The sequence below is a fragment of the Polypterus senegalus genome, chromosome 6 (genome assembly GCF_016835505.1).
Source record: "Polypterus senegalus isolate Bchr_013 chromosome 6, ASM1683550v1, whole genome shotgun sequence".
Classification (NCBI taxonomy): Eukaryota; Metazoa; Chordata; class Cladistia; order Polypteriformes; family Polypteridae; genus Polypterus; species Polypterus senegalus.
The window spans coordinates 89482015-89496108 of NC_053159.1; the positions used below are offsets into that span (position 1 = coordinate 89482015).

General features: G+C 35.8%; 1 protein-coding gene across 1 annotated transcript in view; it reads left to right on the forward strand.

The window, feature by feature from the left end:
- The window catches only part of LOC120530574 (solute carrier family 22 member 6-A-like), a 58499-nt gene that overhangs the window by 22196 nt on the left and 22209 nt on the right, over positions 1 to 14094 (forward strand). Inside the window, exons 4-7 of the mRNA XM_039754994.1 lie at positions 2400 to 2568; positions 7349 to 7472; positions 8440 to 8555; positions 8854 to 9068. Of these exons, the coding sequence (XP_039610928.1) occupies positions 2400 to 2568; positions 7349 to 7472; positions 8440 to 8555; positions 8854 to 9068 (624 nt within the window). The remainder of the gene's footprint in view (positions 1 to 2399; positions 2569 to 7348; positions 7473 to 8439; positions 8556 to 8853; positions 9069 to 14094) is intronic.

The window sequence follows — 14094 nt, forward strand, 5'->3', positions numbered from 1 at the left end:
GTGTTTGTGTGTGTCTCTCTCTCACGCGCATGTCTGTGTGTGTGTGTGTGTCTCTGTCTCTCTCTCGCTGCACAGGGAATGCACAGGGAGCGACTGAACATGTGCGGAAATCATTGGCATGCACAAACCGAAAGGGAAACTGGCTTGTTCATATACTGAGTCTGTGGCCGTGAACAGATGCAAAAGTTTGGCGAACTGTTTGGTCGTAAACTGATTTGTATGTGTTCCAAGACGTTTGTGAACCGAGGTTCCACTGTATAGTAGACAGATGCTTATAGCATATAGTTGTAACCAGTGTGGCCTGCATGTCACACACATTTACTAGCAGATAATCAGGATTTGAACTGATGATGATGATCCTATTGAATTTTCTATATATGACTGATATGAACTAATCATGCATATACAGTCTTTGAAAGTATAGTATATAGATCAGCTGGAAGATTGAGACATGGGACAAGATTACACCTTAATAATGGCCAATGAGAGAGTGTGAGAGAGAGACATACTGCAACCTTACAGAGCCCATACAAGTCATGATTATTGGTGCATTATAAGCATCATCAAGTAGGGTCACAGCAAACTTGGGGGAAAAAAATGGCAGAGGTAGGTACGAGCAAGTAGCTTAGAGATGGCAAAGGTCACATTGGTGGCTACCTTGTGATTCTACTACCAAGTCAAAGTCGCTACTTGTATTTCTCTGTAAGTACTGTATACATACGGTATAAAAAATGACCCATGCTATTTAAATATTTGAGATGAGTGTGGTGAAGGGTCACTAGCAAGAGAAGCAGATAAGAAAGAGACAATAGATGAGAATTGATAAAGACCCTATTGGTGGTGTCATTGGGTGGAAAAGGTGGGGAATTGTAATATCTGATAGGCAGGGCAATGGCTGGTCCAGTTAGGCTCAATGGGAATTTTGTTTTCTGATAATAATTCAGTACTTTGTGTTCTACTTCATTTTATCCTCTGCTTGTATTAGTTGGTTAAATACAACAATTATTTTTGACTAGTATTGGCACACTGCATGATAACGTGCAGTGAATACACTTGACTTGAGCAATCATAGTTTTTATCTTCTTTCTCTGTACGTTTAGCATTCATTTGCTCAGAGGTTGATGCACTTGCTGCTTCCAGACCAGCTCTTCTTTTTTCCACCCTAGCGGGCAGCTTCTTTTCTTTTTTCGTCAGCATCTTTTCGCGTTAAAACTGATTAAATCAGTATTTGTGTTGCAATTCCTTAGTACGTTTTCCTTCATTTTTCATTTAAGCTGGCACTTAAATCTTCAGTCTGCCTCAAGAATGATTTAAGATATAAAGAGGTAGGGGAAGTGATGGTGAAGGTGGTAGGGAAGAGAATGGCGCCCGTACGCATGTGCCGCACAGTCGCCCTGCTGCCCGGTGCCGAGAGTTGATTCTACAATAAAATAAAAATAAAAAGAGGAATAGCCTTGGAGGTCAGTCATCACCCCGCAAGCGGATAGTAGACGTCACATAGTATATGTGTACCAAATTTCAGGTCAATAGGTCAAACGGTTTGTGAGCTACAGGTGATTTAAAATCCTGGACAGACAAATGAACAGCCACAGTAGCATATTAGAATATATATAAAGATATACTCAAAGATGTAATTTTATCTCAAGTTATAGTGACCTCTGGTGGCATTATAGGGGATTCTTTACAAATGTTAAGGTATATAGCACCATTCATAATTGATTGTGTATGCAGTCTAAAAAAAGCATATAAATATATGGTAACACTTTAGGCACTGCAAAAATGCAGCTATCACTCATTTACTCTTGTGTAATAAGACCTTAACAAAAGATTTTTCTGGTCTTAATTACACTTATAAATCATCAGTAAAGTGGTTATTCATCTGTGCAATATGACATGTTAGGAGCATTTGATACACTGGAAAAATGACTTATGAATATGAAGGATCCACAGATCTCATACTGAAATTTACATTATCAAGAGTAATTCAGTATGTCTCAGTTTAGCCACTTCTGACCATACTAAAGTGAAGTTATTTGATGAGTTCAAATTGCACAGATGAATAACCACTTTACTAATGCTTTGTGTTATTAACATAGAAATAAGCATTTTCTAATGTCTCATTACATAAGAGTAAATCTGCATTTTTTCAATCCCTGTACTAAAGTGTTACCAAATATATAATTGTAAAAAATGTTTTTTCTTGTTATTTGTTGTAATTCCTAAAAGGGATTATAATATAGGTTAGACATTTTTATGAAATGGTTTATTATTTGCAGGTCCTTTGCAATGCGCTCCCAGCTGAAACTACAGTTTTGCCTAAAATAAACCCTTTTTTTGATCTACAGTATATATTACGATATTATGGTAGATATTCATTTGACCTTCCTTTTTATTACCAGTGATGGAATGGATTCCTACCAAATCACGTGCATGCATTGGCACGCTTGGCTCTTTTGGCTTCACTGCTGGACAGCTGCTACTGGCAGGGATTGCATATAGCATCCGAACATGGAGGAAACTGCAGCTGTCAATTTCTGTGCCTTTCTTCTTCTTTTTTGTATGCAGCTGGTATGTAATTTATCAGTTTTGTTTACATTTTGTTATGGGAAATTCAAATCAATTAAATTTATTCCTAGAAAGTGCACTTTAATATATAAAACACAGAATAACATTCAGCAATATAGGAAAAGCAGAATGCTAAGAAGAAAATACCATATATATTTGTGTACAGCTATACACACTACTATTACTACTACTACTTAAATATCATGTTTGTTCTTGATTGGTTTATGTATAATAAATAGACAAGAATTAATGAATTCAGCATATGCCAGCTAGTAACAGGAAAGAGTGAAAAATAAAGTTGCAGTCTGCACAGATTTCATCTGCCCTTGACCAGGTCATCCATGCTCCCTCCTGGCTTTCTGCAGTGATTCCATTAAATATCATTGAGTGTGGCAACTTTGCGTGTTTCTACCAGTTTCCAAAATTATTATCTTAAAGAAATCTTATGAGAACGTAAATATTTTCAAGCATTTTGGTTCATATGTGTAAATGATTAATTACTGATAGTTAATTTCATATGCCAAATGAAACATCTTCAAGTCTTCCAGTCTTCATTGGAAGTGATAAACAGAGAAAACATAGTAAAAGAATTAAAATGTACATTTAATAAAGTAACAACTTTATACACATTGCATCAGTAGTGGGATTTGAACCCACAACCCTAGTGCTTGAAGTGCAAACCACTACACCACCACTTTTCAATGATCTTGATGTATTTCCTATATACCTTTGTAACTTAAAGTTCCAAAAAAAGATACATTAAACAAAGAAGATTTTTCAGGAAGACAGAAAGAAAACAAAAAGAGACAGTGTTAATACCACAGACACCTCCACCCAGGGATTAGACATGAAAACGTTAGCAGGACATAGCCATTCAAAGTTGAATAATTTTGAATACTCATTTTGAGAATTGTGACATAAAATGGATGAAAATAGCACCACAGAGTGGTATGACTGCGACCCAAAATTCACTTACCAGTAACAGTCCATTTCATCTATAAACAAAAGGTGATAAGCCACCAAACATAGTTTCTAGATCTGTTTTTTGTTTCTTTGATCCAAATGTAATCCTTCTGTTTGACAGCAGCTTTGTGTCAATCCTGCTGTTTTGTTACATGCATAAGAATAATTCATTAGTTAACTTGATATTTTCTTAGCATTATTTTCTTGTAAAGAGAATCTGCATCATCTGTAGCTGTTCCTGGAAATTTTGCACATCATGGCACATGACATTAATAATAAATGGAGGGGTCTTTTTTCCAGTTCTTTACTTGTGATTGGGACAATTAATATATTTCACAGAAATTATTAGGTAGAAACAAAATTACTGAAAATGAAAATATTTTTTTCTCATTTATTCAATTAATATTTCTTTCATATGCAAAGATTTTATAATATAATAGCAGATAAGAAAGCATTCTGTTCACGTGTGTCTATGTATGTACAGTCACTGGTCACTTTATTAGGTACAACTGTTCAACTGCTTATTAACACAAATATCTAATTATCCAATCACATGAAAGAAAATCAATGCATTTCGGCATGTAGACATTGTTAAGATCCGAGTATCAGAAAGGGGAAGAAAGGTGATTTGAGTGACTTTGAATGAGGCATGGCTGTTGGTGCCAGACGGGCTGGTTTGAGTATTTCAGAAACTGCTGATCTACATTGATTTTCACACACAGCCATCTCTAAGGTTTACAGAGAATTGTCAGAAAAAGGGAAAATATCCAGTGGGTGGCAGTTCTCTTTGCGAAAATGCTTTGTTGATGCCAGAGATCAGAGGAGAATGGCCAGACTGGTTTGAGCTGATAGAAAGGCAACAGTAGCTCAAATAACCACTCGTTACAACTGAGGTATGCAGAAGAGATCTCTAAATGTGCAACACATCGAATCTTGAAGCAGATGCTACTCCTGTCAACTAAGAACAGGCAACCAAGGTTACAATCTGCACAGGTTCACCAAAACTGAACAATAGAAGACTGAAAAAATGTAACCTGGTCTGATGAGTCTCACTTTCTGCTGTGACATTCGGATGGTAGGGTCAGAATTTGGTGTCATCAACTTAAAAGCATGGATTTATCCTGCCTTGTATCAACGGTTTAGGCTGGTTGTGGTCATGTAATGTGTGTGTGCCCAGGGGGGGATGGGGTGGGGGGGTAGTATTTTCTTGGCACACTTGAGTCCCCTAGTACCAACTGAGCATTGTCTAAATGCCACACCCTACCTGAGTATTGTTGTTGACCATATCCATCCCTTTATGACCACAGTGTACCCATCTTTTGATGGCTACTTCCAGCAGGATAATGCACCATGTCACAAAGCTCAAATCATCTCAAACTGGTTTCTTGAATATGACAATGAGTTCATTGTACTCAAATGGCCTCCACAGCCACTAAATCTCAATCCAATACAGCACCTTTGGGATGTGGTGGAATTGGAGATTAACATCTTTGATGTAAGGCCGACCAATCTGCAGCAACTGCATGATGCTGATCCCTGAGGAATGTTTCCAGCACCTTGTTGAAACTATGCCATGATGAATTATGACAGTTCTGAAGGCAAAAGGTGGTTCATCCCGGTACTAGCAAGGCATACCTTATAAAGTGGCCATTAAGTGTATGTATGTATTTACTTCCACTTTGATTTGCAAACTTTTAATTAAACAGGTTTTAAAAAAGTTTGTGGCTGCATTATTTTCTAGAGAATTATGCTGTCAGGAATAATGACCTGATTATGGCGTACAAATACATCATTTTTATAGTAGAAAGAGAATAATGACATTTTTCAGTGGTAGAGGTAATGATACTCATTTTTGTATTATGCTTTTGTGCATTCTCTAATAGCCTTCTGATCATACAATGAAATGAATCAACTTCAAAAACCTCAGCAAAAATTCAAGGATAGGCTTTAATCAGCTAATGGCTATTTACTTACTGTATGTGGCTGATGTCTTCATCTAAGGTGACTTACAACATTTCAGATTCAGTACGCTACATTTTGTTTGTTTGGTCACAGAGAGTCAGTACTGAGATTTGCACCCACAACCTCAGGATTTGAGGTTTAAGAGCCTTAACCATTATGCCACGCTGGCAATACTATTTCAATTTTGGTTAGGTCTCTATGCACTCCAATTATTTAATTGTATTGTAATCGATACTTCCATTTATTTTCTGCGAGCATTGGGCGCAAGGCAACAACAACAACAACATTTATTTATATAGCACATTTTCATACAAACAATGTAGCTCAAAGTGCTTTACATGATGAAGAAAGAGAAAAAAGACAAAATAAATAAGAATTAAAATTAGGGAACACAAATTAACATAGTGTTTTCTGGCCAGGGAGGACACAAAAAACAAAAAAAAAACTACAAACGGCTGAAGAAAAAAATAAAATCTGCAGAAGTTCTAGGCCACGAGACCGCCCAGCCCCCTCTAGGTTTTCTACCTAACATAAATGACCTCAATCAGTCCTCATTGTATTCAGGGTTCTCATGGAAGAATTTGATGATGACGGTCATGTGGACTTCTGCCCTTTAATCCATCAATGTAGGTACATCACGGTGCTTTGATTAGGTGGTGGTGGCAGTGCAGATCACCACTACAGAAAACCGGAAAAAGAACAGAAGAGAAAGTATGGGTTAGTACGGATTTTGGAGCCACCATGAATAATAATGATAATTAATTGAATATACAGAGCATCAGAATTAAACTAAGATGAAGCTATGAGAAAGCCATGTTAAAGTGTTTTCAGCAGTGTTTTAAAATGTTCCACCATATTAGCCTGATATTAGGCAGAAAGCCGCCTCAGCACTTCTTTTAAGTTTAGCTCTTGGAGTTCTAAGTAGAAGCTCATTTGAAGATCTAAGGTTACGATTTGGACTGCAAGGTGTAACACATTCTGAAATATAAGATGGAGCGAGATTATTAAAGGCTTTGTAAACCATAAGCAGTATTTTAAAGTCAATTCTAAATGACACAGGTAAACAATGTAGTGACATCAAAACTTGAGAAATGTGCTCGGATTTTCTTTTACTAGTTAAGATTCTAGCAGCTGCATTCTACACTCATTGCAATCGATTGATGTCTTTTTTGGGTAGTCCTGAGAGGAGTGCGTTACAGTAATCTAGTCGACTGAAAACAAAAGCGTGAACTAATTTCCCAGCATCTTGCAATGTTATAAGAGGTCTAACTTTTGCTATATTTCGTAAGTGAAAAAATGCTGTAGTAATCTGATTAATATGTGAGTTAAAATTCAGGTCAGAGTCAACAGTTACCCCTAAACTCTTTATCTCCGTCTTGACTTTTAATCCTAATGCATCAAGTTTATTTCTAATAACCTCATTATATCTATTATTGCCAATCACCAACCCTAGCCAGTGACACAGTCTATCAGAGAGAATGCTCACACACCAGAAAGGATCTGTAACAGGCTAATGCCTGATCGACTGAAAGTGCTTAGTTATATTCAGTCTGCATTATCATGTGAAACAACAGCAAAGGAGTTACTGCAGCAATTGTATGTAAGAAAAAGTGTTACAGTCATGCCATTTTCTGGTCTCTATCATTCCTTTTGTTGTAAACATTAATATTAAACTAAATCTCTTACATATACAGTACAGCTTAGCATAATATTAGGAATGCATGCAAATTTATCAGAGTCATACCAAACTTGAGTTAAACAGGTAGGTTTACTTCTTAGCAGAATTAATCATTCATGCAATCAAATGTAACATTTCATTTTATTTCATGAGATGAATTGTATCTATTTTCCTCCCTAGGTGGATTCCTGAGTCTGCTCGCTGGCTTGTCCTGAACAATCACTATGATAAAGCTGTGAGAGAGATCCAGCGAGTGGCCAGAATTAACCATCTTCCAGAAGAGGGGAAGAAGATCACTGTGGAGGTGAACTGTACCTGTTGTACCTCTCAGCTATTCCTTTGATTCTTCACATCTCACTCATTTCTGGATTTGATTAGCAAATTGCTCACAATTTGTTTGTTATTTTTATATAGTTAAGGATTTTAATGCATCATAGATTAAACAATGTGCTTTTGTTATTCACATCTAATAGTGCTTGAAGAGCGGCAGTGCTGTATGTTGCCCCCGCAAAACCCTGACTTTTGATTAAGTGGGTTTAAGAATGCTGTGTTATGTTATTTGTATTTCTGCAACAGATACAATTGCATTTTACTAATACATTTAATATTTTCATTTGAATTTATAAGCATATTGATATATGTTTTATCCATATTTCAATTATATCAATTCATATTTGAACATTAGAATCTTGAAAAATATTGAATATTGCCAAGACCCCACAATTAAGAATATTTTGATTGCTCAGAATCAATTTGCAGTGCTGTTTAAATGTAAGTAAATCCTTGAAAACATCTTTCATCTGCATTGGTGGGCTATTCTCATGAGTATTCTTGTAACTCTGCAGTTGAGATGTATTTTGAAGGATAAACCACTAGAGTACTTTTTTACTAATCCATTGCCTGAATTTTAGTCTTACAAAAGATTATTCAATCCATAATGTTTTGCTATCGTTTTGTAAACATCTTGAGACATTTGACCACCGACAGCATTTTTCTTGAAGGTATGTCAGCTCTCTTTAGACCATGGCATCATTAATGTGGTACACTAATCTGTTTGGGAAAGAAAAAAAAAATCTTGTTTACTAACTTAAATTTAAATTGACTATCCAACACAATAACTGCCTCCTTTCTTCAGCAGCATATTAAAGATTTGGGGTTTGTTCCAATTAGGGGTTACAATGCTAATCAAAGATAATAGTGACAGAATGTGCCTTTCTATGAATATATCTTGCAATAATAAATTTTACTTAAATCTGTTTAATTTATTTTAGGTGCTACATATGCACATGGATAAAGAAATTCACGTGAATAAGACATCTCATACACACTTTGATCTTGTACGCATACCACAGCTAAGGAAAATTACCATTTGCCTTATGATACTTTGGTATGATTTTAAACTAATTTCTTAAAATCTATAGGCTCTTGTCTAAAATAAGGATTCTTGTGTATTATATACTGTAAAAAAGTTGTTTTAGTATTCTGATTTCGCCAAACATAAACATAACATGAAAATAGCACAATGTTATGAATTTTTGACGCAAGTATTCACCTATTTCTTCATTGTTTAACTGAAAGTGATTGACTGTTTGCTTAATTGTTTTAAATAACAGTCTTTCAAACATAGCATGGTTAGCATAAGTATGTACTGAAAGTTAAATTACTATATATTTTTTTTAATCAAGGTGTTCATGCAGTCTAGGATACTACGGCTTGGTTATGGATCTGCAGAAATTTGGACTAAGCATGTATTTGGCTCAAATCATCTTTGCATTAATGGACTTCCCTTCCTTGTTCATCAACTTGACCTTATTAAATTTACTTGGACGCCGAATTACCCAGGGAGGAATGCTTATTATAGCAGGCGGTGTGGTACTTGCCATTATCTTTGTACCTGAAGGTCAGCATGCTCCTGTTTACTTTTAATTAGATTTGTTCACTAAAAATATAATTAATGATTTACAGTAAGGCAGTATGAAAAGAAAGTATGTACATTTGTAGAATTATTTGAAGTAGAAAGATAATAAAAAAGACACACCTTTACCTCTGAGTTTATCGGTAAAGTAAGATTTATGTGGTATGTGGTTGGATGGGGAATTTTTACACATGCATTTTATGTTATATCTGTATATCTAATATGCATTTAAAAATAGAAAATATAATGGGGAAAAAACATTAACTGTATTAACTTTCATATTCAAAATGAAAAGTATTTACTGGTATGTTTTAATATATTATAAAATTAATGGGAACAAAAAATAGTAAGATTGTTTAGGTGTTGTTGGCTATAGTTATTAGTTCATATGAAAGTATAATTTTTCTGCATACTGTATATAGTCACACTTAGTGTTGATTTGTGAAATTTACCCAAGTGTTTTTGCAAAGAATTTGCTGGGTGTGTAGGTGACCTTGTTTGCCATATTTTACCCTGAAAATTCACCATAGCTTTTTTTAGGTACTCCATATTTACCCAGTAATGCTTTGCAAAGCCAGCATGTCAGCCATATTTGATGGGAATGTGACTGACTAATCTGTGCAAACTGCTGGATTTGTGTAATACATGCTTAATTTAAGCGTACTCCACCTTAGTCTGTTTTGCGTAAGCGTGAATAATTAATGGTGCATACCTACATATGTGATGTCTCTACTTGATTAGTACCCAGCATGTGTTTAAAAAAGAAAAAAGGTACATTGAGAGGTACATTAGCTGACCACAATAAGAATAGTATCAAAATACGCTGTTGTTCTGCATAGATTCATTCACTGTATGTTGTGTCTTCACTGTCTGATTAAGCATGTAGCGCCAATCGTTTAGTAACATGGACAGCCCAGCCGAGTATATAAAATTGCTTCCTTACAATACAGGCTGTGTGGGTGTTAGTTAGTCGTTGTGATAGGACCATTAGAGACACAGATCGAGATAAAGGAGTCAGAGTATAGTGGACTGAGAGTATATTTTTATGTGAAGGAGTAAAGGTGGTGCAGTGGTTATCACTGCTGCCTCACAGCTCAGGCCACATTTTTTTGGCCTCAATAATTAGCCCAGCATAACTGGCTGGTGCTTCCTTAGCCCTCAAAGACTCTTAATATACTACTGCACCATTGAGTTCACTGAAATTCCCAAACATTTCCACATTTTTTCTCAACTCATGACAAAGCAAATTCACCATGGTTCACTGCTCACTAGTCATACTCTAGTCAAGGTTGGAAGGTTAACAATAAAACCAGATAGAAAACTAATTTTTAGTTATTCCTCCAATGTCTAGGACTAGCTGGCAACAAAAGCCAAGCAGAAATTTTACAGTAGAAAAGTAAGTTTCTGTCTCCTCTTAATTTCCTGCAACATATACCTGTACCTGAAGCTTTTTATCCTGAAATGACAAAAATCACAAAATGCTAGAAGAAGGATGAATATATTATAGACATAGTGCATTCTAAAAATAGAAGTCCAACTGTGTTTTCCTCTTTGTTAGAAATATTATAGTTATGTATGTGGTTCCTAAACATGTTACCGTATGTGAGAATATGGAACCTGATGAATCCAGCAGAAGCTCACTTTGAGTGTAGTGGAGACTTGGCTGAAGCTTGCTATCAATGATTATTATTATTGCTTATTTAGAAGGCACCTTTTAATTAGTAGTATTTATTTAATTTTTGGATTTTGTTCTTCAATGTGTACAGGCCTAGAGCACTTACACATACTGTACACATATATAGAGGACATACTATATATAAACCATTGATGCTTATTTTTCAGAAATCACTGACCACTGGGAAAATCCTGGTGTTATTTAATTATATTAAATAATAATATTAATATAAGTAACTATATAGGCCAGTAAGCTTAATCTGCATCACATGTGAATTAGTTGAAACAATTATTAGTAAAAAGATTAAGCATCACAAGGCAAAAACAGGTGCAAACAGTGAGGATTCAGCATGGATTTAGACAGAGAGACCACGTTTCTTTAATAGGCTGGAATTCTATGAGGAGGCAACAAATAGACACGATCACATAGGTACATATGATATTAATTATCTCGATTTTCAAAACACATTTGATAAGTTCCCAGATCCTATGAGAGGTTAAGGATCAAAAGAAATGGGAATTCATGGTGCAATGTAAAGAAGGGTTAAAAGTTGGCTTAAACTCTGGAAACAAATGGTTATGGTACAAGAATATTTTTCTAATTAGGTGATGTTAAAAGTAATGTCTATTGAGGATATCTGATGGGGTCACAGCTTTTCGTAATATACATTAATGATCTTGATAAGAACATACATAACAAGCTAGTTACTTTTGCAAATGTTACTTATACAATAGAAGCTGCCTAATCATTACAGAACGACCTAGGCAGAATACAGGCTTGAGGAGATATGTGGCAGATAAACATAACTGTAAATAAAAGTAAAGTATTAAATATAGGATGAAAGAATGTTAGATTTGAATACACAATGGGGAGGTTTCAGACATGAAAATACACTTTATGAGAAGGACCTAGAAGTCACAATAGGCTCTTCACTCTCCACATTCAGTGCACTGAATTGACTAAGAAGAGTAATAGGATGTCACATTATAAAGCATGATTTATGCAATATCAGTCAACAGAAGTTATGATTAAGTTGTATAATGCACTTGTGAGACATTACCTGGAATACAGTTTGCAGGGAATTAGTATTGCAGAAACCAACTTCTACTTATTACATTCTTCGAAAATAATATAGATGGAAATTTATTAAGAGCAGCTTTCACATAAATGTTAACACATGGAATATGTTGCCAAGCAGTGTGGCAGATAGCAGTCTTTAAGGGAACTTTAAAACTCAACTTGATGTAATTTTGGAGAAATTAGGTGAATAGAATTGGGCTAAATAGCCTCTTTTCAACAAAGTTGTTTTAATGTTTTAATATTTACAACTATATACTAAAACCCTCAGGGGTGTAATTTCAACAGTTTTCACACTCAATAAGAGTTCAAGATAATATGTTATTGAAAACCTTATTATCTGAAACCAAAAATTTAGGAGGGATGCTGGGTTTTCAAGGGAGGGGGGTTTAGTGGGGGTGATGGGTAAGTAGAATACAAATGAAGGCCAACCTTATTTTCAGTTCACAAAAAATATGCCCGAGGGTGCACAGATAATATGCGGCACGGTGGCGCAGTGGGTAGTGCTGCTGCCTTGCAGTAAGGAAACCTGAGTTCGCTTCCCACGTCCGGGTACAAGTTCCCAAGCGGCATTTCCAGTACCAAATACTTTGTTGTGTTGAATTTTGAGTTGCCTATTCTGGCTGTATTTTTGCTGTTGTTTGGTGAACAATTAGGATACTGAAGAGACAATTGTGGTGAGAAACGTTTGTCATGTTCATATTAGTAATAAAATGATAATACAAAACCTTTGAAACATTTACATACATAAAAATCCATATTTAGTGTAACATTAGAGGGCACTGTTACTCATCTAACCCAACAGACCGACACTGACAACACGACTTAAAAGCACCAAGAACACGTTTTATTCCTTTTCTTTTCTTCACAGTGCTCTCCATCACCACAGCCACAAGTAACAAACAATCACACAGTACCTGTAATATTCTTTTTCCTTTCTCTTTCTCCTACACACCTCCCAGCAAGCTTTGTTCACCTCCACCTACTCTGGCTCGTCTGCTGGGTTCACTGCAGTCCTTGAAATAGTGTCCGACCCAGAAGTACTACCATCCTTTCGTTCATGTGACTTGTCAGCACTTCCAGGTCAGATAGAGATCTTAAGTTTTTCTTCAGCCCGGAAGTATTTCTGGTCTTCTGTTCCTGTGACCTTCTAGTACTTCTGGGCTATGTAGAAAATAAAGAGTCTTCTCATAGCGTCCCCTGGCTGTGCCCACGGTACCCAGCAGGGCTGCGATGCCCTGCGGGAATTTGGGGCACCATTATGCTGCAGGGAAGCTGCCATCTAGTGTTCTAGGGGAGGTAGTGTCCCAAAGTAGCTGCCTTCCCCCATCCTTCGACTCTTTGGGTGTCCCAGCTGGGTTGAGCTGCTGGCCGTCCATCACACTAGATAAACAGCAGAAACTAATCACAAACATATATAAAATACCTATGAGTAATTGGAACGTATATCATAATAAACAATAGAGAATGAGTTGAAAAGAGAATCCAAGAAGTTTAGTACAATACTGAGTCAAAAAGTTCAATGAAGGCTAACAATCAAAAACAGAATCATTATGTGTTCACCCCTGATTAGGGTCAGTCCAGCTATGATATATAAAAGCAGGATGGCTGAAAGCCTAAGCAGCTCCAAACAGTTCCAAGATGCTTTGTAAAGACATGCATCTTCAAAAGGTGCCTGAACATTATTGAACTGAGAATAGTTTGGTTCTTTCCACAGCTGGCAGAGAGAACAAGATTTATAATACTGATAGTAGGACTCTAACAGCCACCTGTCTTGATAGCTTATTGATGGTGCTGCATGGAGTATCTGGAGCAAAGGTGAAGTTCTAAAGGGTTTCTGAATATTTTACTCTCCTATACATGTAGTCATTTATTTACAGCTACAACTGTACAGTTGCAATGAACTCAGATTGCTGTGTCTGGCATTCTCAAACCACAAATACACATTTTTTTTTTAAGTCATGAATTTTAAATCTTTGCTATTTTATATTCATGTGTGTTTCTTGGCCATCTAAGAAAGTGAAATTCAAGTGACTTTTTAAGTTTATTTTTATAGCTTTCTTTATTGAAAACAGGCTCTGAGCTCTTACACAGATCTATTATTATAATAAAGAAATAGAAAAGCACGTAATCAATAGCATACATAATCTAGTAAATACATAAATTACATACAGTACATATCTACAGTAGATAAGAATAAATAGTATAGAAATTAGTAAAATTTAAAAAAATATTTTCAAATTCATCCAAACAGAGATA